The sequence below is a fragment of the Cervus elaphus genome, chromosome 8 (genome assembly GCF_910594005.1).
Source record: "Cervus elaphus chromosome 8, mCerEla1.1, whole genome shotgun sequence".
NCBI lineage: Eukaryota > Metazoa > Chordata > Mammalia > Artiodactyla > Cervidae > Cervus > Cervus elaphus.
In genome coordinates, this window is record NC_057822.1 from 923,667 (window position 1) to 947,805 (window position 24,139).

At 56.3% G+C, this 24,139-nt stretch overlaps 1 protein-coding gene across 2 annotated transcripts in view; it reads left to right on the top strand.

The window, feature by feature from the left end:
* Positions 1 to 11,320: 11,320 nt before the first annotated feature.
* PADI1 (peptidyl arginine deiminase 1) overlaps positions 11,321 to 24,139 on the top strand; it is a 41,731-nt gene continuing 28,912 nt past the window's right edge. Inside the window, exon 1 of one of the 2 annotated variants that reach the window (XM_043908943.1) lies at positions 11,321 to 11,475. In XM_043908943.1, the coding sequence (XP_043764878.1) occupies positions 11,384 to 11,475 (92 nt within the window). In that variant the 5' untranslated portion in view covers positions 11,321 to 11,383. The remainder of the gene's footprint in view (positions 11,476 to 24,139) is intronic. The other variant, XM_043908944.1, reaches the window with a different exon arrangement.

Sequence of the window (24,139 nt, forward strand, 5' to 3'; positions counted from 1 at the left end):
AGCCCCTTATGGCGTTTTTGTATGTTGTCGCTCCAGGAGATGAGGAGGTGTTTTTCCGGGTGCAAGCATGCAGCAACGGCTCCCAGCTCCCAGGCTGTCTCTGGAGGAGAGAGGGTGAGTTCCGGCTGTCAGCCCCAGAAAACACTGTGGGTGGCCAGTGGACAGGCAGGATGAGGCAGGGGCATTGGCCACAGCCCCTCTGGTAAGCCCTGCAGCCTCCTTGCCAAAGACTTCTTTAGATTTACCTGGTTTCTCTGGAGCCAGGCAGGGTGCCGGGCGAGCTGGCCCCTCACTGCGGCTGGAGGCTCACTGCTGTGTGATCTCTGGGCCTCAGTCTCCCCGGCCCTGATCCTCCCGCCTGCACCCCAGCACTGGCGGACCCAGTTTATGTGGCTGAGTCACCTGATGGCTCCCAGCCTCAATTTCCTCATCTGCACAGTGGGAATAAACACAGCGACCCCTGGGAGGTGTCGGGGAGGTCATGGTGTCCCCAGGGGCCCTGTAGGCACAGGGGGCTTCTCCCACCACCCCCGCCGAGGGTCCCAGCTTCTTGGGCCTCAGCACGCCCCCACCCCCACGGCCCGGACGCCCAAGAAAAAGGTGGGCTGCAGTGAGGGGAGGGGCCCAAGAGGCGATCAGAGATGCCGGCAGCTAAACCGGCTCCTACAGAAGCGGAAACGAACCGAAAAGGGCAGCAGGAAAGGATAAATCTTCAGACAAAAATGTCCAAACAAAAGGGGAAAGGGGAACAAAGGGAAGACAGGCGGAAGTGGCTGTCAGGAGATGGAAGGAGGCGACGTGCCCAAGTGAAGAGCCCAAAAGAGAGAGCAGCCCCGCCTCCGATGAAGCGGGAGAGAGAGATTAATTCTGATTAATATCACACACCAACTCCCATCGCGGGCCCCGTTGCCTTCCTGTACAAGCCGGAGGAATACTTTTATCAACTCTTTTGTAAACTCAGGTTTTTTTTTGGTAGCTCTAGAAACATCCCTTTTTAAAAAGGAAGTAAACCCGTCTCATCTCGTTTTAAAAATGTAAATGCATTTTGTTTAGAAGTGAAATCATTTGCCGATTGTTTACTTCTTGGTACAACCAGAAAATAGTGGTATATTGAATATGGGAGGCTTTGATTGTCTTTGGCATCAGCTTAAGATTCCCATAGATGAAGGGGTAGCTTTTAGATACTGTAATACAAAGCGTACTAAGTGGCCGTTGGAGTCAGCTGTGCGTTTAATGTCTGGAATACCTTAAACACTAGCCATGCTGGGTTTGGTACGATTGTTTCCTATAGCGAATCGCTCACTCGATCTTGGCTCTCCCGGTCAAGATTCTGTGCACTCTGCAACATCTTTGGTCTTGGTAGTCCGGTTTTCCTAAGTAATTCTGTTAATGTGGTGTGGTGTGCATGTGTACGTTCTCAGTCATTTCAGCTGTGTCTGACCCTTTGCGACCCTCTGGACTGAAGCCCACCAGGCTCCTCTGTCCTTGGGATTCTCCAGGCAAGAATACTGGAGTGGGTTGCCATGCCCTCCTCCAGGGCATTTTCCTGACCCAGGGATCGAACCTGCGTCTCTTACGTCTCCTGCATTGGTAGACAGCTTCATTACCATTCGCACCACCTGGAAAGCCCACTGTGCTGTCAACGGTTGACAGTCTGGGTGTGTAGTGTATATGATTTTAAATTGTGAATCGTGGGACTTCTGATGTAACAGCGTATCAATATTGGAAGATATTGGTACTTAATATCTTGTTAAGGAAAACTTGCCTCTACATTTTAAGCTGGAAAGTCACTGGCATAATTGTTCAGAGAAGAATCACAGCTACATGATTTCTTTAGATTTTTTTGGTACATGAATTAAGAATTGGGTACAAATTGAAATGTCTCTGTACTGATCCTCAAAACAACCAATAAAATCTCATTTATATTAAAAAAAAAAAAAGGCACAGAGACAGTGGGGAGAGAGCAGAAGGAGCCCTGGAGCCCCCGGAACTCTCTCCTCCTGCTGTTTCTCTGCCCCCTTCCCTGTCTCTTTCCTCTCGGGGGTGCCAGGCTGCGGTGGGGAGAGGTCGGAGCTCTGCCCACAGGGGCAGTGGGGCCCCTGGGGGCGCTCAGTTCATTGTCAGGGCCAAGAAGCCCCAGGGCTCTTCAAGGGATGCCTGGAACCTCTGCCTGGGGAGCCCAGGGCCTGCTGACCGGCTATGAGGCAGGGGACCGTGGACTCTCATGTCACTGAGGGTCTAGACGTTTGAGTTTAAGCCAGCGTCCTGTTCCCCAGAGCCAAAGGCCCGGCAGCTCCCCGTCCCTCTGAAAGGCCAGAGTGAGGAGGAGAATGAGGTTGAAGCAGGTGCTTTCCCAGGGCAGAGCCTGTAGGGGCTACTTAGAGAAGAGAACACTTCTGGGAGCCAGAACCACGTGGAAGGGCTTCCTGGAGGCGGTCGTCTACGAGGGGCCAGGAGGGAGCCTCAGAAGCCCAGGAAGCTGGCTAGCGCCAGGCGCTTTAGAAATCTCACCGGTTTCTTCCTCTGCAGAGTGGGGACAAGCACGGCCACCAGCTGGAGGATGTCAGTGGGGATGTGTTACAAAACCCAGCACCCCGGCCAGATGTGCACCTAAGTCCCTTTCTGCAGAGGAAGCAAAGCGGCCCCAGAGCAGTCGAGGGACTGCCCTCGGCCCTGCAGCCAAGGCTGGACCTGCGCTCTCTGTAGTGCTGGTAGGGCCTTCGCAACGGCTGCCCCCGCCCCCTGGACTGCCATTGCCCCTTCTTTCCTTCCTGCATGTGGGGTAAGACTGGGCTGGGTGGCCTTGGAGCAGTTGCTGGCCCTCTCTGGGCATGTCATCCGTGACAAACCAGCCGGCAGCTTTCTGAGAGGATGAGGAGCACCGGCTCCCACAGTCGGAGCAGGGAGGGGGCAGCAGGCAGGCTTTTGAGCCCCGCCCTGCTCAGTCACCAGCGTCTTAATCTCTTTTAAACGTGACCTCCTGGGTTTCCAGGTTACCGCTCCAGCCCCTCTTCTCCTGAATTTCTAGAAGTGTATGTGCCCCCACTCCCCCAGCCTAGCCATCAGGGCCCCCTCTGCCCCCAGGCCAGCCCCCAGCCCCAAGACTATGGCTGCGCCAAAGCCAGCAGGGGCTGGACGGCTCAGGCCCCCGTCCTGGGAGGCTGCAGGGCTTGAAGGGAGCTGGAGCTGGGTGGCTGGCGTGCAAAGGACCTTAAGTGTGAGCTGCTGGGACCTGGTGTCTCTTGGGTCCTCCTGCCGTCAGGCCTCTGCGTGCGCATCAGGGCTGCTCTGGGTCCAGGAGGCCAGACACAGGTCAGTGTCGCCTTTCCCAGAGCAAGAGCTGGGGGTGCATGCGAAGCAACGGAAGAGGCTGAGGGACCTAGCGCCCACATGTCACAGCTAAAATCCTGCAGCCGCATCACGACCCAACACGGCCAAGCACAGAAATGACAAACAGATAAATAAACACTACAGTAAAAAAGAACCGCAGTTGGACAGGTCAGATGCAGACGGCGTGTCGGATGACCGGAGAATCGCGTCTCTGGTCCTGAGGATGATTCGCTGTCCCTTACCCACGTTGCCACCCCCTGGCTGTGTCTTTGGGGTAACCACTCACCTTCCCTGGGGCTTTCTGTCTCTCTGTGTTCTGTGAGGCTGGTGGACCAAGTTTTCTGGAAGAGCCCACTGAAATGTGGAGCTCTGCACTAGGGGTGCACCCTCAGGCATTCCTGCCCCGAACCCCCTCTCCAGGAATGATTCCCCAGCCTAGGGGAAGCCGGCAGAAAGCGCAGACCCAGGCTTAGTGTTACAGTGGGGTGTCAGCAGTAACCAGCTTGGCTGGCCCTGAAAGATATTGGGTCTCTGCTTTCTTAGCTCAAGGAAGATCCAGTATCAAAGACGATAGCCCTCAACTCTCTGCCTCTTCCTGTTTGATTAGAAGTTTGGAGAAAATAAACATGCTCATGGAGAAGAGTCAGAAAAACACAAAGCGTATACTTCTGCAGACAGTCCCCGCCCCAGTCCATCTGTGAATCAACCATAAGGATGCTGTGAATCACTTAGTTTAATATCCCACCCTTGCCCCACTTGTTAATATTAAACTCCACCCCAGGTGGGGGTATTTCCCTCGGTTCTCAGGGCCTGGAAGAACCAGCCCTCTCATCGTCAATGGCTTTAGGTTTACCTTCTGAGCACCATGATTCACAGAATTGATTATATTTCCCTTTTTTCCTGGGCCACCAGGAAGCTCACAGCTAAATCTACCCACCAGATGGGATGCCTCTTTCTGTCTTTCTCTTTCTTTCTACACACTTTGACTTCATTTTGTCACTTAAAAGATATGTCATATCCAGGGTGTATTTTGTAAGCTGTCTCAGATCCATCTTATCAGGATGTGGGCCATGAGTCCATGAAAGAATTAGATGTGCTGAGTCTTTGTGTGGAGTGGACGCTGGAGAAATAGCAGTGGAAGTTGGCGGGGGGAGGGAGACCAGGAAGGCTGCAGATGGGAGGTTCTTGGGAACAGGGCCCCGGGAGGGAGGGAGGGTGGCCCAGGGGAAAATGATCCAGACGGGGGTTGGGTTTGAGTGAGGGAGGGGTCATCAGGGGCCAGGTTCAGGGGTCTTGAATGCCAGGCAAAATCTCTGGGTTTTGTGGATCAGCTGTACCCCAGGCACTTTACAGATGCCATTGATAACGTCTGCATTATTCCAGGTTTTACAGCTTAGGAGATGGAGCCTCAGAAAAGTTAAATCATTTGCCTAAGCTCCTGAAATCTAAGAAATGACAGAGCCCAGACTGGAACCCCAAACCATAGGGCCCCAAATCTAGGCTTTGCCCACCTTCCCTTATCCTGGGCCCACAGGGAGCTGTGGAAGCCTTTCAGGGAATGACGTTGTCAGGTGCGTGTTTCAGACGGGTCGTTGCTGCCCACCGCGTGGGGTGCAGTCAGTCTGGAGCCGGGGGACCAGGAGCGCGCTCAGGTCTCTGCAGAGAGACGACGGAGGCTGGGACCAGGGCGGTCGTGGGTGAAGTGGGGGACAGGGGAGGGTGGGGCCTAGAGAGACTTGGGAAGCGGAGCTGAGAGGTCAGGTGGGGTGACTTTTCTTTTTAAAATTCTAAACGCTACAATATTTATACATGATCATTACATATTTAGAAATAATCTTCATTTAACATAAAAAGGAGCAAGTGAAGTACTATCCTTGTTTTCTTGGCCACAATTACAGCTGTCCAGGTGGGGAAGGGAGGCCAAAGCAGTTGCCTGGGTCTCTGTCTTGCTCACCTGGGGTGGAGACAGGGCCGTCTGCTGAGACGGTGAAAAAGCCAGTGCTCGGGAGGCTGCTGAGTGCTTGAGCAGCCACCTATGGAGGCGGGGCTGATTTGGCCTAACCACAGGCACCCCTCACCAGGCCTGGACCCTGACCAGCCCAACCGCCCACGTGGCGTCATTAGCTCTGCTGATGTTGCGATGTGGAGCCATGGATGTCCCAGAGCCCAGGAGAGAGCAGGTGATTCCTGAAGGTCCCTGGCACCTGGGCTGGGGTTTCGGGCTCTGAGCGGACAGAGTGGACTGGACTGGGTGACTCATGGCCCTCACGACTTCCTGCCATTAGAGCCACTAGCTCCCAGCCCTCTGGCCCTGCGGGAATTGGTGGGTCTCCCGCCTTCTCACTGGCTGAGTCAGAGTCCCTGGGGCGCCTCCCCCACCCACCTGGGGGTCCAGGATCCTGGCCTGGGTGTCACGGGCACAGAGAGGGATTGGGGGTGGCCTGGGAGACCCAGAGGGGTGATCCATGTACAAGGACCTGGGAGGACTCAACGGGTGGCGAGAGCTCTGATTTCTAGAACAGCACCTGTGTACAAAAAGCACCCACTAGATGTTTGTTTGTTTGTTTGTTTTCCAGTGAAGGAACGAATAGGGAAGAAAACCTGGGATCGTGGCTCACCCAACTGGAAAATGGAGGGGGCTGCTCTGATGGTCTCCAGGAGCCTTTCCAGCTTGACAGCGAGGATTCTGGAGAGCAGAGGGGTTGTCCCCTTGGGGCTCAGGAGAGCAGGCTTTGGAGAGAGGCCACAGGGTGGGGGTCTGCATGGTGGGGGTCTATAGGAGCTAAGCTCTGCACGTTCCTCAGCCCTCCTGCCCTCTCAGGCTGTCCCTGTAAGCTCGGGCACAGACTCTGTGTGTGTGCGTGTTGAGGGGCACCCCGCCAGAGGGGGAGAGCCCACAGCTGGTGTCAGCAACCATGGCAACCGTCCAGAGCCCACGCTGACTGGTCACAAGGGCTGAGAATGGCGGGTTCCACGCCCTGAAGGTGCCAAGGCTCACCTGGGCCCAGGTAGTTTATCCCCACAGGCATCATATGACTTCCCCCAATCAGCTTCCCAGGTGGCTCAGTGGGTAAAGAATTCGCTTGCAGTGCGGGAGACGAGGGTTCAATGCCAGGGTGGGGAAGGCCCCCTGGGGTGAGGGCACTGCCACCCACTCCAGTGTTCTTTCCTGGAGAATCCCAAGGACAGAGGAGCCTGGTGGGCCGAAGTCCATAGGGTCACAAAGAATGACGGCTGAAGTGACTGAGCACGTAGCACCTACCAATTCATGAACACTCGATGGTGGGTCTCTAGCTAAAGACCCAAGGCTCAGCTCTGACTTGCCAGTGAGTTAGTAATTTTGCTTGAACCTAAGCGTTCTGTTTCTGGAAAATATTGAATTTCAATACACTGGTCAAAGCAGGCTTTCTTCCCTCTTCCACAGTTGCCACTCACCCCTATCGTTTCACACTTGATAGCTCCACACATGTTATCTACCTGACGCCTGAAGGCTTTTGAGTTTGGGAACCCAGAGCTCAACCACCCCACTTTGTAAGCAGGGAGACTGTGCAGGTAGAATGGAATCCTGGATGATCTCAGGTTGGAAGAGTCCTTGAGGTCCCAAAGGTCTCATTTTCAGATTTCTGCTCCAGTGTCATTTCTTCGAGAGGACTTCCCTGATCAGACTACTCAAAGCAGCACCCCGTCCACTCTGCCTGGTACCCTGTTCTATTCGTCCTCAGCTCCTCCTGACACCCCAGCCTCCAGCCCCCCGGTTTATTCCTCTTGCTGCTGTCTGTGCCCCATGAGGACAGGGACTTGGTTGGTCTTATTCACTGATGAGTAATACCGGGCACATGTTAAGTGTCCCCCCCAAAAAAAATTGTTGGGCGTGGTAGCACCACCCCCAGACCTCTTCCCTGCCTCAGTTCCCCTGGGCTGTTCCGGGGACATCCTGGAGCCGTGCTGTTGTCCCAGGGTCACCCAGCGGTCCCCAGGCCTCCGCCCCTGCCGGGCGCTGTGTGTGAGGCGAACCCAGCTGTGTCCTGCCGGCCAGAGGGTGGGGGGCCCTGGTGCCCTTTGGCTCGCCCAACACCCCTCCTCTGAAATCTGACCAGTCACGCCTGAAATCCCAAGCTCAAACAGACCACAGCCTGGGTGTGCACCAGGCGCCTTTTGTGGGCTGTGGGCAGGGCAGGGGCCCGGGTGGGTCTTGGTATCTTGTGTTCTCAGAACCAGAAGAAAGGGGGTGGGCAGGGAGGCCGAGAGCAGGAAACGCTCCTTATTTTTCTGCCAAAAGAGACTTTATTTATTTTTTTCAAAAGTAAAAATATTTGCTCACAAAATCTGTGCAAACACAGTGCAGAAGCGTGAGAAAGAAGGTCAAAAGGACACGCATTCTACCTCCCAAGGACCTGGTCTACAGGACGAGTCCACCTGGGGTCAGAAGGCCTGGGCTCTGCTCCTAGACTGACCACTTTCCAGCTGCAGATCTTGAGGGGGACCTAACTTCTCAGTGCCTCGATTTATTCACCCATAAAATGGGGATATTCGTGTTCATCTCAGCCTCTCGGCCCACTTTCTACTATCCTCTCTTTCCTCCAGCTCCGAGAACATGTCTGTTTAGGACACCATGACCTGACTGGCCCCTGCCCTGCCCACCACCCGTAAAAGTCACATCCTGCACACCCAGGCTGTAGTCTAAACTTGGGATCCAGGCTTAATCAGAACCTGTCACCTAGCATTGTTGTGAGGATTAGATAAGTGGATCCATGGAAGGGCCTAGAACAGTGCCCGGCACATGGTGAGGGCTGTGGATGCACTGGCTAGCATCTTGCTGTCGTCTGACATCATCAGCGTTGCCACCACCCCATTGTCGTCACTGCCATCAGCACCCCTGTTATCATCATCTTTGCAGGTAGCTCCGTATGCACCAACTTGTCTTCCTCCTTCTCACCCCTCTGTCCACCCACCCATCCATCCATCCACCCACCCACCCACCCACCCATCCCCCCACCCACCCACCCACCCACCCACCCACCCATCCACCCACCCACCCACCCACCCACCCATCCATCCACCCACCCACCCACCCATCCACCCACCCACCCATCCATCCATCCACCCACCCACCCACCCACCCATCCACCCACCCATCCATCCACCCACCCACCCACCCATCCACCCACCCACCCACCCACCCATCCATCCACCCACCCACCCATCCATCCACCCACCCATCCACCCACCCATCCACCCATCCATCCACCCACCCACCCACCCAACCATCCACCCACCCATCCACCCACCCACCCACCCATCCACCCACCCATCCACCCACCCACCCACCCACCCACTCACCCACCCCCCCCCCATCCATCCACCCCCCCACCCACCCCCCCATCCATCCATTCACCCACCCCCCCCAATCCATCCACCCACCCACCCATCCTTCTCTAATGAGAATATCCCCACATACTCTTCTGGAACCTGCTTTTCACACTCCACACTGCATTACAGATAAAATGACTCAGGTCTTGGTTGATGGGAGGAGTGAAGGTGAGGGAAACAAAACCATCACATACCCCTGAAGTGCTGCTTCGCTAGGTTCCATTTCCGTGGGGGCAAACCTAGACTCTGCCTGAGTGCCTTTGGGTGGGATGAACTTTGCAGATCCAGAGCATCTGCAATCAGGTATGAGGTTTTCCTGGTGGTCCAGGGGTTAAGCCTCTGCACTCCCAATGCAGGGCCCTGGGTTCGATTCCTGGTCAGGAAGCTAGATTCTGCATGCCACCGCTAAGATCCTGCGCATGGTGACTAAGACTCAGGTCAGCCAGAAGAAGAGGGGAGTACTGCAGTCAGGCATGTCGGCAGTCAGGAAGGTCATTCCAGGAAGATCTTGGAAGTCAAATAAACGTTTATGCCATTCTTGTGATCCCCATCTCCCTAATCAGGCTGGTGTTTCTGGAGTCGGGGATTGTGTCCCCCTCCTGCCTGATCAGAATGACAGCTCCTTGGGCAAGGTGTTTCTCCTCTCTCTCTGCTTCTCATCCTCCCACCCTGGACCTGTGGATGTGGGATGTCCACTCCGTGCAGTGACTTCCTGGAGTGAGAGGACCTGAGGCTTTGAAGGGTGAACCTGTAATTCCTGGGGCAGCTTCCTCCTTATCAGTGTCCCCGGCCCTGCCCCTGCCCAGCACGGAGGAAGCCTGTCCTCTGAAATTAGTTGTCCCCACTCAGGACTCTAATGGATGTCTCACGTCTGACAGGTCCAACCCCGAATGGCTGACCCCCGGCCCAACCTGCCCACCCCAGCCCTCTCCATCTTTCTGACAACTCTAGCCACCTAGTTGCTGGGACCCAAACCACTCCATTTGCCCTTGACCCCTCTCTTTCTCTCACACCACCTCCAACCCATCAGCATACCTCAGCTCTATCTTCCAAATCCGCTCAAAATTCAGCCACTTCTCACTACCTTCACAGTTACCGCCGGGACCAAGCCATCAGCAACTCCGGCCTGGATAATGCAGAAGAGAATCGCTGCACGGCTTGATGTCACCCACACTTTACTTCTGCACCTTTACTTGTCCGAGGATATAAATGCCGTCAGGGCAGGGATGGTGGTCTGTCTTGTCCACAGTTGTGCCGCCATCGCCTGAAGGGGCGCCTAGAGAGTAGGTGCTCCATGGATGCTTGTCGAGGGAACAAATGAAATTCTACCATGACTGAGAACAGGTGAGGCCAGTGCTTGCTGGAGTTGGAAGGAGGGGATTTTCGGAAACAAGTAAAGCCTCCCCAGCCCACTGCTCTGAGCTCCCTTTCAAGTGTGCTCCCCACAGGCCGGCCGAGGAAGCCGATCTGGGGTGGCTCCCACCATCTTGAGGCAGGGGGCAGAGGCATCAGCTCACCTCTGGGGACAGTACGGTGTGTTGAGTCAGTGGATCTGGCCATGGCTCTAGTGCTGACTAGATCTGCAGCCACGGTTCCCTTCCCGTGAAATGAGGAGTCCAGTAATGGTTGCCAGCATTTCTTCTAGTGAATGCGAGGCCCTAGGCACTGCGCTAACCCTCCTACGCTTAGCTCAGGTGATCTCCACATCAATCCAATGGAACAGGCACTATAGCTGCAACTATCATCCCACACGTGCAGAAAGAGAGCCATAAAGACATTGACGAACCTGCCAAGATCATAGGATGTTAAGTGGCAGAGCTGGGATTTGAACCCTGACAGTCTGATCGCTCCGTGCATTTATGTGCTAACTGATCCCTTAACGCATTATTGACCAGAGATGTATTAATAGGTCTTTTGTTACCCCAAAGTTATTAACTGGAGATGTTTCAGTATTTACCCACCTAAGAAATCACTGGCCACAGGCCCTGAAGTGCGGTGTTAGTCGCAAAGTCGTGTCTGACTCTTGTGACCCCAAGGACTGTATCCCACCAGGCTCCTCTGTCCATGGGATTTTCCAGGAAAGAGCACTGGAGTGGGTTGCCATTTCCTTCTCCAGGGGATCTTCCTGACCCAGGGATTTAACCTGGGTCTCCTTCATTGCAGGTGGATTCTTTACCACTGAGCCACCAGGGAAGTCCAGGGCAGTAGTTTCTGCGAAAATCCCCCGGTCAGTGAAGTGCTGACCTACGAGATGAGATCTGCAGGCCCCTCAGGCAGCACCGGGCCCTCAGACAGCGCTGCCATCTTTGCATCATTGCCGTGTAGACTCCGTCACCGAGAGTCTGAGGATGGAGGCTAAGGGGGACGGGGGCTGCTGTGAGCTCGTCTTCTGCTGGCAGCTGAGCTCTGCTCCGCCAGGGTCTCAGCTGAAGCCCCCCCCATTCCCCAGGGAGGCTTTTGGCACCTCCTCCCTGAGCCTGGTGGATTGACAGGCCAGGAGGGATGGCATGGGGCCAGGAGGTGGGGACCGGGCTCAGGGCAGGCTCTTCAGGTCAGAGGATGAAATTAAAAGGGAGGAGGAAAGCGCCAGCCCGTCAGAACTCACGCCCCTTCCTGGCAACGAGGTGCCTGGGTGCGGAGCCGGGCAGCAGGGCGCACAGAGGTCAGACGCCGGCGGGTCGGGATGGCCCCACAGAGGGCCTTGCGGCTGTCCCCGAAGAAGCCCAGCTACGCTGTGTGTGCTGTGGGGCTGGAAACATACCTGGACGTTCACAGGTGAGAGCCGAGGGGCGCCCAGCTGGCTGGCAGGGGGCTGGGCGCGGCTGGGGCGCCTGCAGCAGCGGGATGGGCCCCCGGAGGCCGAATCGGGCGCCGTGGAGGATGCTGACGAGGGGCTGTTTTGCCAGCAGAGCCAGTGGAGTTGCTGCAGCCCCGGGAGAGGGAGAGGGTGCAGGTCCCTGCTGGGGCCCTGGCTCCAGCACCGGGGTCACTCTCTGGCCTCAAGCCCGTGGGCGAGGGTTCCAGCTCTGAGCCCTGGGGCCGCACTCTGGGGTGTGGGTTCTGTGTTCTGACGGCCCCGTTGGACGTGTGCGGAGCATCAGAACGAATTGTTGCTCGAGACGGAGGACTGAACGGTCCTCCCCTGACTGTGCCCTCTGTTTCTGGCCGACGGCCCCTCTCTCAGGCAGAGGGGCGGCGTGCGGCAGCTCGGTCGTTGGAGGCCAACCCTGGGCGACTGGGAAGAGAAGGGGCGAGCTGCGGAAGGAGTGAACGTGTTAGCAAAGGAAGAGGCCTGAGAACAGGCCCGGGGCTTATGTTTCAGCGTGCTCATAAAGGGAAGGCACTCGATGAGCCTGGGGCTTGTGTCTGCGAGAGGGTGATGGGGATGAGGCTGTGGGAGGACAGGGCCCGGATCGGGGCCCGGGACTTGGCCCAGTGAGTTTCCCCGCACAGCCGCCGAGGGAGCTGGACTTGGGGGTCTCCGGGGGCCTTTCCAGCTCTGACATGACTCTAGTCCTACTGGACCAGACGCACCCAGAGCCCCTGTCGGCGGGGAGGGGGCAGTCAAGGTGAGGAGGGTCTGCCTCCCAGAGCAGGTGGGAGCTGGGGTCTGATCCAAGCTGGGACCTGAGCTGGCCCCACTTCACCTGGCCTCAGGGGACCCCACCCCCGGGGCCCCTCCTGCCGCCCCAACTCCTGTCTTTGGGGCGGGGGCCTGGGGGTGGGCTCGGGGAGCCAGGCCTCAGCTCCCAGCTCTTCTGGGGGTCCTGGCCTGGGGCTGGTTCTCTTGCATCTGGGAGATTCTGTTTTCTCCTTTTAACACAGTGTTGCCAGACTTAGCTAATGAAAATACAGGACACCCAGTTTACATTTCAGGTTTAAAAAATAACTTTTTTTTAAGAGTATTGCGTGGGACATACTTGTATTTTTAAAAGTAACAGACATTCAGATTTAGCTCGGCGTCCCGTACTTTATCTGGTGACTATGCTTTACCATCAAGAGCGGGGACGGGGTCTCTAGTGAGCCCCGTCTTCCTATTCCACACCCCTGCTCTCCTCCCAGGGGTGGCTGTTTCTAGAAGGTAACTGCAGAACCTCAGGCCCTTCTGAGAAGCCTTTGACCAGGAGCCAGGAGATGGGAGTTCTGGTTCTGCTTCCGCTGCTGACTTGCTGTCTGGCGTGTGCCCAGCCGCAGGCCCTCTCTGGGCCCTGGCAGGATGAGCTGAGTCCCCTGTTGGGTCCAGGCTGGTGGTAAAGCACCCACACTCGGCTTGGACAGACTCGGGGCCTCCTTCTAGCTCCATTGGAGGCTGTGGGGTCCTGGGCAAGCTGCTGCACTCCTCTGAGCCTCAGTTTCCTCATCTGACAAATGGGGGAGCAAGCTCACTGGTGGTAATGGGTGTGTGTGTGCTCACTCGTGTCCTCCTCTTTGCGACCCCGTGGGCCGTAGCCCGCCAGGCTCCTCTGTCCATGATGTCTCCCAGGCAAGAACACTGGAGCGGGTTGCCATTTGCTGCTCCAGGGGATCTTCCCAACCTGGGGATGGAGTCCTGGTCTCTTGTGTCTCTGTTTCGGCAGAGGGATTCTGTACCACTCTGCCACCTGGGAGGCCCGGTGGTGGGTTGGGGGGAGGGCAGTAAACGTGAGCCTGCCTGGGTGGGCCCCGCCCCGTGGGAGGGGCCGTGCCACAGCTCTGAGGCTCTGTGGGTCCGCTGCCCTCCCATCGGGCCTAGAGGGTGGAGGAGCAGAAGGCAGATGGGCTGTGTGGTGGGGACACAGGGCAATGAGCCTGGAAACCTCCTTCAGGGTCACCAAGCCCCTCGGCATCCCCAGGGTGGGCTGCAGGGAAGCTGCCTGGTGGTCTGATTCTGCAGGCAGGGACTGCTGTGGGGTCCTGGTGAGCAGCATGAGGGACCCGCGCCCGGGGTCCTTCAGGAGCCTTCACCCTGGATGTTGATGGGGACTAGCATCATAGTCATGAGGGTCTCTGGAAAACAGAAGTTAGTTCTGCAACAAGTTGGTTTGAAAGTAGACCTTGAGAAGAACGTGTGGCCTCTGAGGTCTCTGATAGGTGGGAACTAGCGACGTGAAGTTGTCGAGCCGGTGGAGGGAGGGGGCGTGGCTTGTCCCCCTGGGAAGGTTTGAAGAGGCGCCTGGGACTTCTTGGCGGTTCAGGGGTTAAGGCTTCCAGCACTGGGGCTGTGGGTGTGATCCCTGGTCCAGGAACGGACAACCCACACGTGGCCAAGAACAAAGGGAGCAGGGGGTCCTGAAGCCCACTCCGGGGCCGGGCTGGCGAGAGGAAGGGGCTGTGCCTGGTGAGCCCGGGGCTCCCCCACCCCCGCTGTGGGTGCCCCGCCCCAGCTAGGCTGAGCAAGGGGCCTCTGGTTGGCCTTGCTGGTAGAAGGGGGACGCCCCCCGAAGACGGGGGTGCCGGTCACCTGAGCTGAGGTCCCAGCCCTCTGGAGCCGCTGGAGATGGGCGTGTGGGGTGACGTCACGGGAAGCGATTAACTCCCCCGTGTGCGCTCCAGACTGGTTATTTGGGGAAACACCTGCTTTGGGATAATAGTGTGCCCTGGGGTGCCTCAGCCCGAGGAGCCCTAGAAATCCCTGACTTAGCATGTGCTGCGGACCCTGCCCTCTCAACCGGCGGGCTGGCGACCCCCTGCGTCTGGCCAGACAGCCTGGACTGTCTCTGTTTTCCTTGCCTGGAGGTGGTCCCCAGAGGACGTCTGCCAAGAAAGGAGGAAGTGTGGCATGGGGAATGCATTCCCGATCCAGGCCGATGCTCCCTGATCTGGGCCAGTGCTCCCTGTCTGCCTGAAGACCAGGATCAGAGCCCCAGGCTGGAGACCACGTGATCATTTGTCCCTGGGGATGGAGGGGAAGGCTGGCCCGGTGAGGCTGGGGACGGTCTCCTGGAGTTTTTCTAAGTCTCCCCCAGCTCCACACAAGCCTCAAAGCCAGATAGACTCTTAGACCCGAGATGGCCGGAATTCCAGGAGCCCAGGGAGGGAGGGGGTTCTCTCCAGGGCCTCTCAGGTGAGCCGGAGAAAAGACCCAATCCGCTTCTTTCTCCGGGGTTCCCTGCATTTCAGGAACCCGGCATACCAAAACGGAGTTGTAAAACTTGTGGTCTGATGTTTACACTGAGTAAATTAATGCTTTTAACTTGTGCAGAAGTACAATGAAGCGTAATTGTGCTCCTCATAGGGTAATTACAGGCCTGGTGCCCGACACTAGCTCATGAGGACCAACAGGCTCCCGGTGCCAGGCGGGGACCCGGGAGAAACCCCCCTCCTCCTCCTCATTTCGTCCTGCGACTGTGTCCATTCCTTTATAGGAAGTGATGTTAGCGTTCAGATTGGAGATTCTTGGAGGGTATGAGGTTGGGGTCCCGTGCAAGCTCCACGGAGCCAGGAGCGGCCACACCCAATCTGGATGTGAAATGATGGACTGTGACTTCTTGAAACATGCAATCCTGGCTTCAGAGAGGGCACTGGCGGTCAGCCACCCCCCGAGTCTGGCTGCCCTCCGTCCTGAGACGGATCTTGTGGGTCTCTCTTTCCTCCCCTCCTCTGCCCCGCAGCCCCCGCCCGGCACCTCCGCCCCCTCCCCGTTTTTCCTCCCAGCTGTTTGGGTCTCAGAACCTCTCCTTGTGCCTGACCGTCTTCTGTTCCATCTCCTGCTCCCATCACTTCCAACCCCACCTCCCTCTCCGCCCCAGTTCCCACCTTCCTGTCTCCTTGGGCGGGCAGGGTCTGGCGGTGGACCCTGAGAAAAGACCCCCAGACGCTTCCCCTGTGATGGGTGGTCCTACGCTTTGCTCAGTCCAGAGACGCTTTCTTTCCCGTCGCTGTGGTTTCCGAGCAGCTGTTCGGCTCCACCAAGTGGTCCTGACGCTCTAGGGTGCGGGGTGCAGGCTGTGGGGCCGGAAGGGACTGGCAAGGCCACACCCAGCCGAGGACCTCAGCCCCCGGGAGCCCGAGGGGCCTCGGCTGTGGGCTGGGGGTGGTGGTGGGGATCCCAAACGCTGCCACCAGGGGCCAGGGCGGGGAGCTGGGGCCTGCCGGAACCTTGCAGGGGTCTCCAGCGCACCCGGGCCCAGAGCAGAGAACCCCGCCGCCCCGCGTCTGAGCCCAAGACCGCCTGAAGCCCTGTCAAGCGCATCTCCAACATGACTTCCCAACCACACGCAGGGCCCCTCGGCCCCCACCTGGGGCTCCAGCTCTGTGCTGGGAGGGTGGGCAAAGGGAAGGTCAGGAGCTCCTCAGGAGGAGCCTGCCGAGGCTGTGGTCTGCGCCAGGATGACAGGCGGCAAGGGAGGAGGCCGGGGCTTCCAGACACAGACGAGGAAGAATGCTGGACCCTGCGCTGACTGGGCCCCGAGGAGGACGTCCCATTGATGGGGCTGCTCGGTGACCGCCGAGCGCGGGAGGGCTGACGACCCGTCACGATCCTGCGGGCTGTGTGACCTCGGGCCAGTTACTCAGCCTCTCTGCGCCTGTGTCCTCCCATGCTAGGAGGGGATGATATCGCCTGTGAATTTGGCCCCTTTTCACAGATGAAGAAGCTGCATGATCCGAGGAGCACAGCCGTGCAGTTCGTCTTTAGCAGGTGGGGAGACAGTCTGAGACGGGACGAGAGATCCGTGATTCTGACTTTCCATTCAGGGCTCGTCTCAGAGATGCCCTGGCCCCCAGCCCCTGTTTGCCTCTGCTGGGATGAAAGCTGCCCCCCGCCGTCTCCAACCTCCATCCCTGGGCCGGCAGGTGTTCCAGAGAAGGGAGGCCTGGCCCAGGCCCTCCGTGCAGGCTCTCTGGACGCGGCCTTAGCTGAGCGATGCCAGGGCATCAGGTCTCTCTGGAAAGGAAAGAAAGAGGGAGAGGACGCAGCTGCACCTGAGGTGGTTCTGCACGCAGCGGGGGATCCCAGCCTGTGATGCGGGGTCTGTGGGCCTCATCACCGCCCCCACACACACACTGTGTCAGCCACAGCCTGGGCAGGCCCAGAGAGAAAGCCACCCTGAGACAGGCTCTGAGCCGTCTGTGGCCTTCACCCCGCTGCGGTCCCTTAGACGTTTCGAGACAGCTGCTCCTTGTCCAGCTCTGTGCTGGGCTGAGGCTCTTGGAGACAAGAAAGTCTATGCCCACCCGCGAGGGGCTCCCGCCTTAGTCTGGGGGCTAAGAGAGCCTTCAGGATGTGGACGCTCACCGCTGAATCGCTTACCTGGTTTCTGGCCGGGTCGGAGAGTGAAGGGAGGTGTCGGGATCCTCTCCCCTGGGTCTGCTTGCTGCCCGGGCCCCTGGTGACAGTATGACATGATGCCGGCAGAGTCTTCAGTCCACAGTGCGGGCAGCATTCTCTCAGTCAAGTCTCACGACGAGCTTATGCAGTGACGACTCCTAAGATCCCTTTGCAGACAAAGGCGGAGACACAGAGAGGTCGAGAGGCTTGCCCAGAGTCACACAGCCCTCCCATCACTGGGGGACCTTCCATGTGGTTGGGTTTCCGCAGAGGTGGTAGGCGCAGGGCAGAGGATGAGCTTTGGGGTCAGACCCGAGTGAGGTCAAATCTCAGCTCCCGCCTGTCGCCCCATGTGTGGCCTCCCTGTGACTTTCACGTCACCTGTAAAATGAGAAGCCTGGTAACTGCCCTGCTCACCAGGCAGGGGCCTCAGGGATGGAATCAGAGCAGAGAGAAGCACGTCGGAGGCCGTGCTGTCCCTGCCCTGGGCGGGTCCCGTGAGGCCAGGCTGGGGTGATTCATCACTGCTTTCCTGTGCCCAGGGTGGCCCCTGCCACAGCAGGCACTCAGGAAATTCGTGTTGAGGTGGAGCAGCCGGCAGCAGAGACAGGACTCGTGAGCTCCTGGGGGAGTTGCGTCCTTTAGGGCTGGCTGCCTCCGGGGACTACTGGCATAGCAGGTCTTGGTCCCCAGCAGAAGGGACCCCAGAGCTGGCTGCGCCAGAGAGGACTTGTCGGGTCAAGTCCAGGACACCTGGAGGGTGGCCCTTCCCGGGCAGGCAGGTGGCTGATCAGATGTGAAGGAGAAGCCACAGGCTTGGCCAGTCTGTTCTGCCCAAGGGCTGCCTACCAGCTTGCCCCTCAGCCTTTCTATCCAGTTCGCATTAGTCCCCCTTCCGCCCTTGCCTCTCCGCAGCAGAGTGTCTCGGTCAAGCCTCCAGGACACCCTGGTCCTCTGTCGCCAGCCCATACCCTTTCCCCCAGCTGGAGGCTGGGTCAGCACCACTCTGCCCTCCCCGCCCAGACCCTCGGCTGGGCAGAGGGGCCCCCTGGCACACACTCGGTGCTTGAAGGTGCCGCCCTGGTATCACCCTGCCCAACATCACCTGTGAAACGTGCTGTCCTTATGCCTGACCAGGCGGGTGGACACATATGTAGCTAAAGCAAGTGAGCCAGGCTGGGAATGACCTGTTGATTTTTTTTTTTTTTTTTTTTTTGTTTTCTTTCTGTTATGGGTCCATTAATTCATGCTTTTCTGGAGATAATGATGAATCCTTACTCTGACACTAGAGATAAAAATTCCAGCATATTACTCTTCTGTCTGCTGCACTTGGCTGCTTTCCATGGAACTAACCCAGCACCAGTGGGAAAAAAAGCAAAGATGCATTCCCTGAGGCAGACTGCATGTCCTTCAGTTCTTTACTGGCCACTTCTATCATGGCACCTTGGTATTCTTCTTTTTAGAATGTAGGTGACTTTAGTTTTGAGTACTTAAATATGAAACTTCCACCTCCTGACTGGTTTTCACTGAGGAATTGTATTTACCAAAGATGAGGGCTCTGGTCTTTTAAGATATGGAAGAGAAGTTCTCTGAGGTCAGAGGTTTGTTTTGTTCAACTGCTATAGCCCTAGCACCTTAAGTGGTGCCTGGCACTCAATAAATATGATTCAGTGAATGAATGGTGATGTGCATTAATGAATAATAAATTATATAATAACCAATGAACCGATGTGCTGACTAATTGTAGCAAGATACAGCCCTCAGTGCTGGGAGAGGTACTGGATTGTGGAAAGGAAAGAAGGGGACAACACCATCCAAGTTTGACTTAAAGATCATTTCTCAGAGTGAAAGGTTGTTGCTGAACGATGAGACGCGGGATTCTTGGCCTCCGGAGGAGATGAATTCAATCCGGGGCCAGAGACGAGGCTGGATCGCTCAGAGCTCTTGTGTAATAAAGTTTTATTAAAGTGTAAAGGAGATAGAGAAAGCTTCTTACATAGGCATCAGAAGGGGGCAAAAGAGTACCCTGACCTGTTGATTTGAATTCCCTTTCCCATCCTCTGTGCCTCCTTTTGTGAGATTCTCCAAGAGCTGACTCCGTTCTCCTTGCAGCCTCCTGATTAACCTGGTGAACCAGGCCCTGCTCTGGGCCCGGGGCCCGGGGTGAGGCTGAGTCAGGATGCCGTTCTGGGTGACACAGACTGTGAGGGGGCTGCAGGGAGGGTCTGGACCAGGCTGCGGGGCACGGGGGAAGGAGACAGGGTCCTGGCCCGACTGGGTTGGGCTGCTGGGGGCTCTGGGCAGAGTGATAGTAACAGCAATGATGGCACCAAACGCTTAAGCGCCTACTGTATGCCAAGCACTTTAGTATATCGCTTTCTTTAATTTCTTGGTCACACCGCAAGGCATCTGGGATCTTAGTTCTCCGACCAGGGATTGAACCCATGCTCCCTGCTTTGGAAGATCGGAGTCTACTGGACCACCAGGGAGGTCCCGTGCCAAGCACTTTAAATGCCGCATCTGGCAGAATCCGCCCAGCAGCCCTAGGAAGTAGCTCTTTGGATTATATCCATTTTACTGAGGAGGAAAATCGAGGCTCAGAGCAGCTGGGTGACCGAATCCCAGGCCATATGCCTCCCACAGCCCATACTCTGCTCCACAGAAGGGGTGGCATTTGGAGGAGCTCAGTTGGTAAGGAATCCGCTGCAAGGCGGGAGACCTGGGTTCGATCCATGGGTTGGGAAGATCCGCTGGAGAAGGGAACGGCTACCCACTCCAGTATTCTGGCCTGGAGAATTCCATGGACTGTATAGTTCATAGGTTTGCAAAGAGTCAGGCACGACTGAGCGACTTTCATTTCATTTCATTTCAAAGAGTGCGGAAGGCTGCCTCTCCCATCCCCATCCCAGCTGTGAGTTGAAGGGACAAGCTCACAGTCTCATCAGCCTGGCGGTGGCGATGGCAGTAAAGCTAATGACAGTGATGACGCCTGGGAGAGTGGGTGCCTCTGGTATGGTAATGACCGAGTCCCTCTCATTTAATGAAGGGGTACTTTCAAATCCATGTCCTCACTTGACTCTGGGTCTGGAGACACGCCAGAGCTGCATCCCGGGGTTTGGTCCAGTCCAGGGGCTGCATCATGAGACTGGACCACACAGCTGCCGATGAGTTGCGGGGTGTGAGGGTCAGAGGAGGGGGTAGGGGTGGTTCCGGCTCATGGATCGGGTGAGCTGCAGAGCAGCTCAGGAGAAGTGAAGACAAGTCCCACTGTGGGCGGCCTGTGGCTCAAGACACCCACACCTGCCTGTCCCACCCCCCAGAGCAGCCCTTAATCCTCAGCTGCACCCAGAGACCCAGGAGCCTGAGAAGGGAGGAAAGGCTCCGAGAACCCGTCCTGGAGGCGCGGGACAGGGGAGCAGGGGGCACACCAAGGGAATCCGGCCTGGCACAGCCTGTAGATGTGGAAACAGAGGCCCTTCCCTGGGGGGCTGCAAACACACACACACACACACACGCACGCACACGCACGCAAACGCACGCACATGCGCATGCACACACATGCACGCACACACACACACACAGACGCCCACACACACATGCACACACGCACACGCGTGCACACACACACATGCACGCACACACACGCACGCACACACACGCCCACACACACACACGCACAAAACAACAACACAAACCCCTCCTCCTGGGCCAGCCGCAGACACCGGCCTTTCTCACGCTGAGAGGCGGCACTAGGGAAGCGGCCTGGATGGGGGGACTGGCGTGGAAGGAAGTGGGGCCTGAGCAGGCGCCTCCCAGAGAGCAGGGATTCCTGCCCGGCCTCCGCCCTGCCTGTCAGGCGCCTCCTGTAGGAAGCCTCCTCTCCCCAGCGTCCACCCTTGTAGCGACTCCCCTGGCCCCTGCGGGGGAGAAAGCAGCTGAGACCAGGATCCCAGCACCCGGAGAGGGGTGAGCTAGCTGTGAGCTGCGGAGGAAGGCTGGAGGTAGATCCAGACTGCAGGGGACCAGGCTGGGCTCGGGAGGCCCTGACAGCCCCTGTTCCTTACACTATTATTAAAGTTTTTACTGGAGCAGAGCTGATCTCAGGTGCCACTAGTGAGAAAGAGCCTGCCCGCCAATGCGGGAGACCTACGAGACTCAGGTTCGATCTCTGGGTCGGGAAGGTCTCCTGGAGAAGGGAACGGCAACCCACTCCAGTTTTCTCACCTGGAGAATCCCATGGGCAGAGGAGCCTCGCGGGCTACAGACCATGGGGTGCAAAGAGTCGGACAGGACTGAAGCGATGTGGCGTGCGCGGGCTGACTTACAATGCTGTGTCCGTTTCATGCGTTCAGCAAGGTGAATCAGTCACACACACACACATATCCACTCCTCTTTAGATTCTGTTCCCTACAGGCCGTTACAGAGCATTGAGTAGAGGTCCCTGTATGTGCTACAACGTAGGTCCCTGCTGGACAGTAGGTCCTTATTAGTTATCTGTTTTGTATATTTGCTGTTGTTGAGTTGCTAAGTTGTGTCCAACTCTTCGCAACCCCATGGACTGTAGCCTGCGAGGCTCCTCTGTCCATGGGATTTCGCACGCAAGAATCCTGGAGTGGGTTGCCATTTCCTTCTCCAGGGAGTCTTCCTGACACAGGGACTGTATTTGAGTCTCCTGCATTGGTGGATGGATTCTGAACTGCCAGGAGAGTCTATTTTATATATAGTAGTGTTTATATCCCAGTCTTCCAGTTTATCCCTTCCCACCCCTTCTTACATTATTATTGTTATTATGATGTTCTACCAATATTCCAAATAAAGGGTTGTGTGCCCAAGACTGTGACTTGGAAATGTCAACTTTTGCCCAAAGCTGGGGATTGACTCCAAGGAACCCTGCTTCCCTTGAAAGGGCTGCGTGAGCAGTGAACATCCCCAGGCTCTCCCCGGAGCTGGAACCCCTTCTGCAGCCAGCAGGACACACCGGGCTCCTGCTGACGTGTTCTCAGGGTGTGTGAGCAGGGGCCCTGGGGCTGGATCGACTGAATTCAAATTCCAGCTCAACCAGCCTGCCAGCTGGGCGGCCCAGGGCACGCCATCCTGTCACCGAACCACACTTGGGCCCGCTCACCTGCTCACCGGCCCACAGTAAAGCCGGTCTACTGACACTGGGCCGAGGTGAAGGAAAGGGCAGTGTTAATTGCAGGCACTAAGCAAGGAGTCCAGGAAGCTGGTGCTTGTGAGACCTGAACTCCTGGGTAGTTCTGAGGGAAAGGGTTTAAAGGCTGGGTAACGGAGAGGGCTGCTGGGTGCGTTTCCTCCCAGCATTTCTTGGCTGGAGTCCAGCTGACTTACAATGATGTGCTGGTTTCTGCCATGCAGCCAAGTGATTCAGTTACATGTGAACACACATTCTTTTTCACACTCTTTCCCATTATGGTTTAGTACAGGGTAGTTTTTTAACTGATTGATCAATACTTTGGCTGCCTCGGGTCTCAGCGGCATTGCCTCACGCAGGATCTTTCCTTGTGGTGCGTGGACTCTCTCCTAAGGTGCTCTGCATGTGGGATCTTAGCTCCCTGACGAGGGATCAAACCCGATCCCCTGCATTGCAAGGCAGGTCCTTAAGCTCTGGACCACCAGGGACGTCCTTTTCAGAGGATACTGGAGGCGGCTCCCTGTGCTACCCAGTAAGACCTTGTTTGTCTGTTTTATCTGAAACAGCTCGTCTGCTACCCCAGCCTCCCGCTCGAGAGCTCCCCGGCCCCTCCCTTTGGCAGCCTGTTCTCTGTGTCTGTGGTTCTGTTTCTCTTCCATAGCTGGGTTCATTTGCATCATACTTTAGGTTCCATATGCAAGTGATATCATACGGTATTTGTCTTTCTCTTTCTGACTTACTTCACTTGCTATGATGATCTCTAGTTTTACCCATGTTGCTGCAGACTGTGCATGCTCAGTCGCTTCTGTCGTGTCCGACTCTGCGACCCCGTGGGCTGTAGCCCGCCCGGCTCCTCTGTCCATGGGATTCTCCAGGCAAGAATACTGGAGTGGGTTGCCGTGCCCTCCTCCGGGGCATCTTCCCGACCCAGGGATGGAACCCACATCTCCTGTGTCTCCTGCATTGGTGGGACAGTTCTTTACCACTAGTGGCACCTGGAAAAAGCTCCTCTTTTAAGGCTGAGTATTATTCTATTGTATATATGTACCGTACCTTCTTTATCCATGCATCTGTTGATGGATATTCAAGTTGTTTTCATGTCTTGGCTATTGTGAGTAGTGCTACTATGAACACAGGGATGCATGTATATTTTTGAATTACAGTTTTGTCTAGATGTATGCCCAGGAGTGGGAATGTTGGATCATATGGTAATTTTATTTTAGTTTTTATTTGTAGACTTTATTTATTTATTATTATTATTATTATTAGGAGTATAATTGCTTTGCAATGTTGTGCTGGTTTCCACTGTCCCACAAGCTGAATCAGCTGTGTGTACACATTTCCCCTCCCTCCACCCCTCTGGGTCGTCACAGAGCGCAGGCTGAGCTCCCTGCGCTGTGCAATGGTTTCCCACTTGGTTATTCTGTCGCTCAGTCGTGTCCGACTCTTTGCGACCCCATGGACTGCAGCACGCCAGGCTTCCCTGTCCTTCACCATCTCCCGGAGGTAGCCCAAATTCATGTCCATGGAGTCGGTGATGCCATCCAACCATCTCATCCTCTGTCGTCCCCTTCTCCTGCCTTCAGTCTTTCCCAGAATCAGGGTCTTTTTCAATGAGTTGGCTCTTTGAACCAGGTGGCCAAAGTATTGCAGCTTCAGCTTCAGCATCGGTCCTTCCATGAATGTTCAGGGGTGATTTCCTTTAGGACTGATTGGTTGGATCTCCTTGCCGTCCAAGGGGCTCTCAGCAGTCTTCTCCAGCGAGATGGCTCAGAAGCATCCGTTCTTCAGCACTGAGTGTTCTTTATGGTCCAGCTCTCACATCTGTACATGACCACTGGAAAAACCATAGCTTTGACTATACAGACCTTTGTTGGCAAAGTGATGTCTCTGCTTTTTAATACACTATCTAGGTTTGTCATAGCTTTTCTTCCAAGGAGAAAGCACTTTTAAATTTCCTGGCTGTAGTCACTATCCACAGTAATTTTGGGGCCCAAGAAAATAAAATCTGCCACTGTTTCCATTTTTTCCCCATCTAT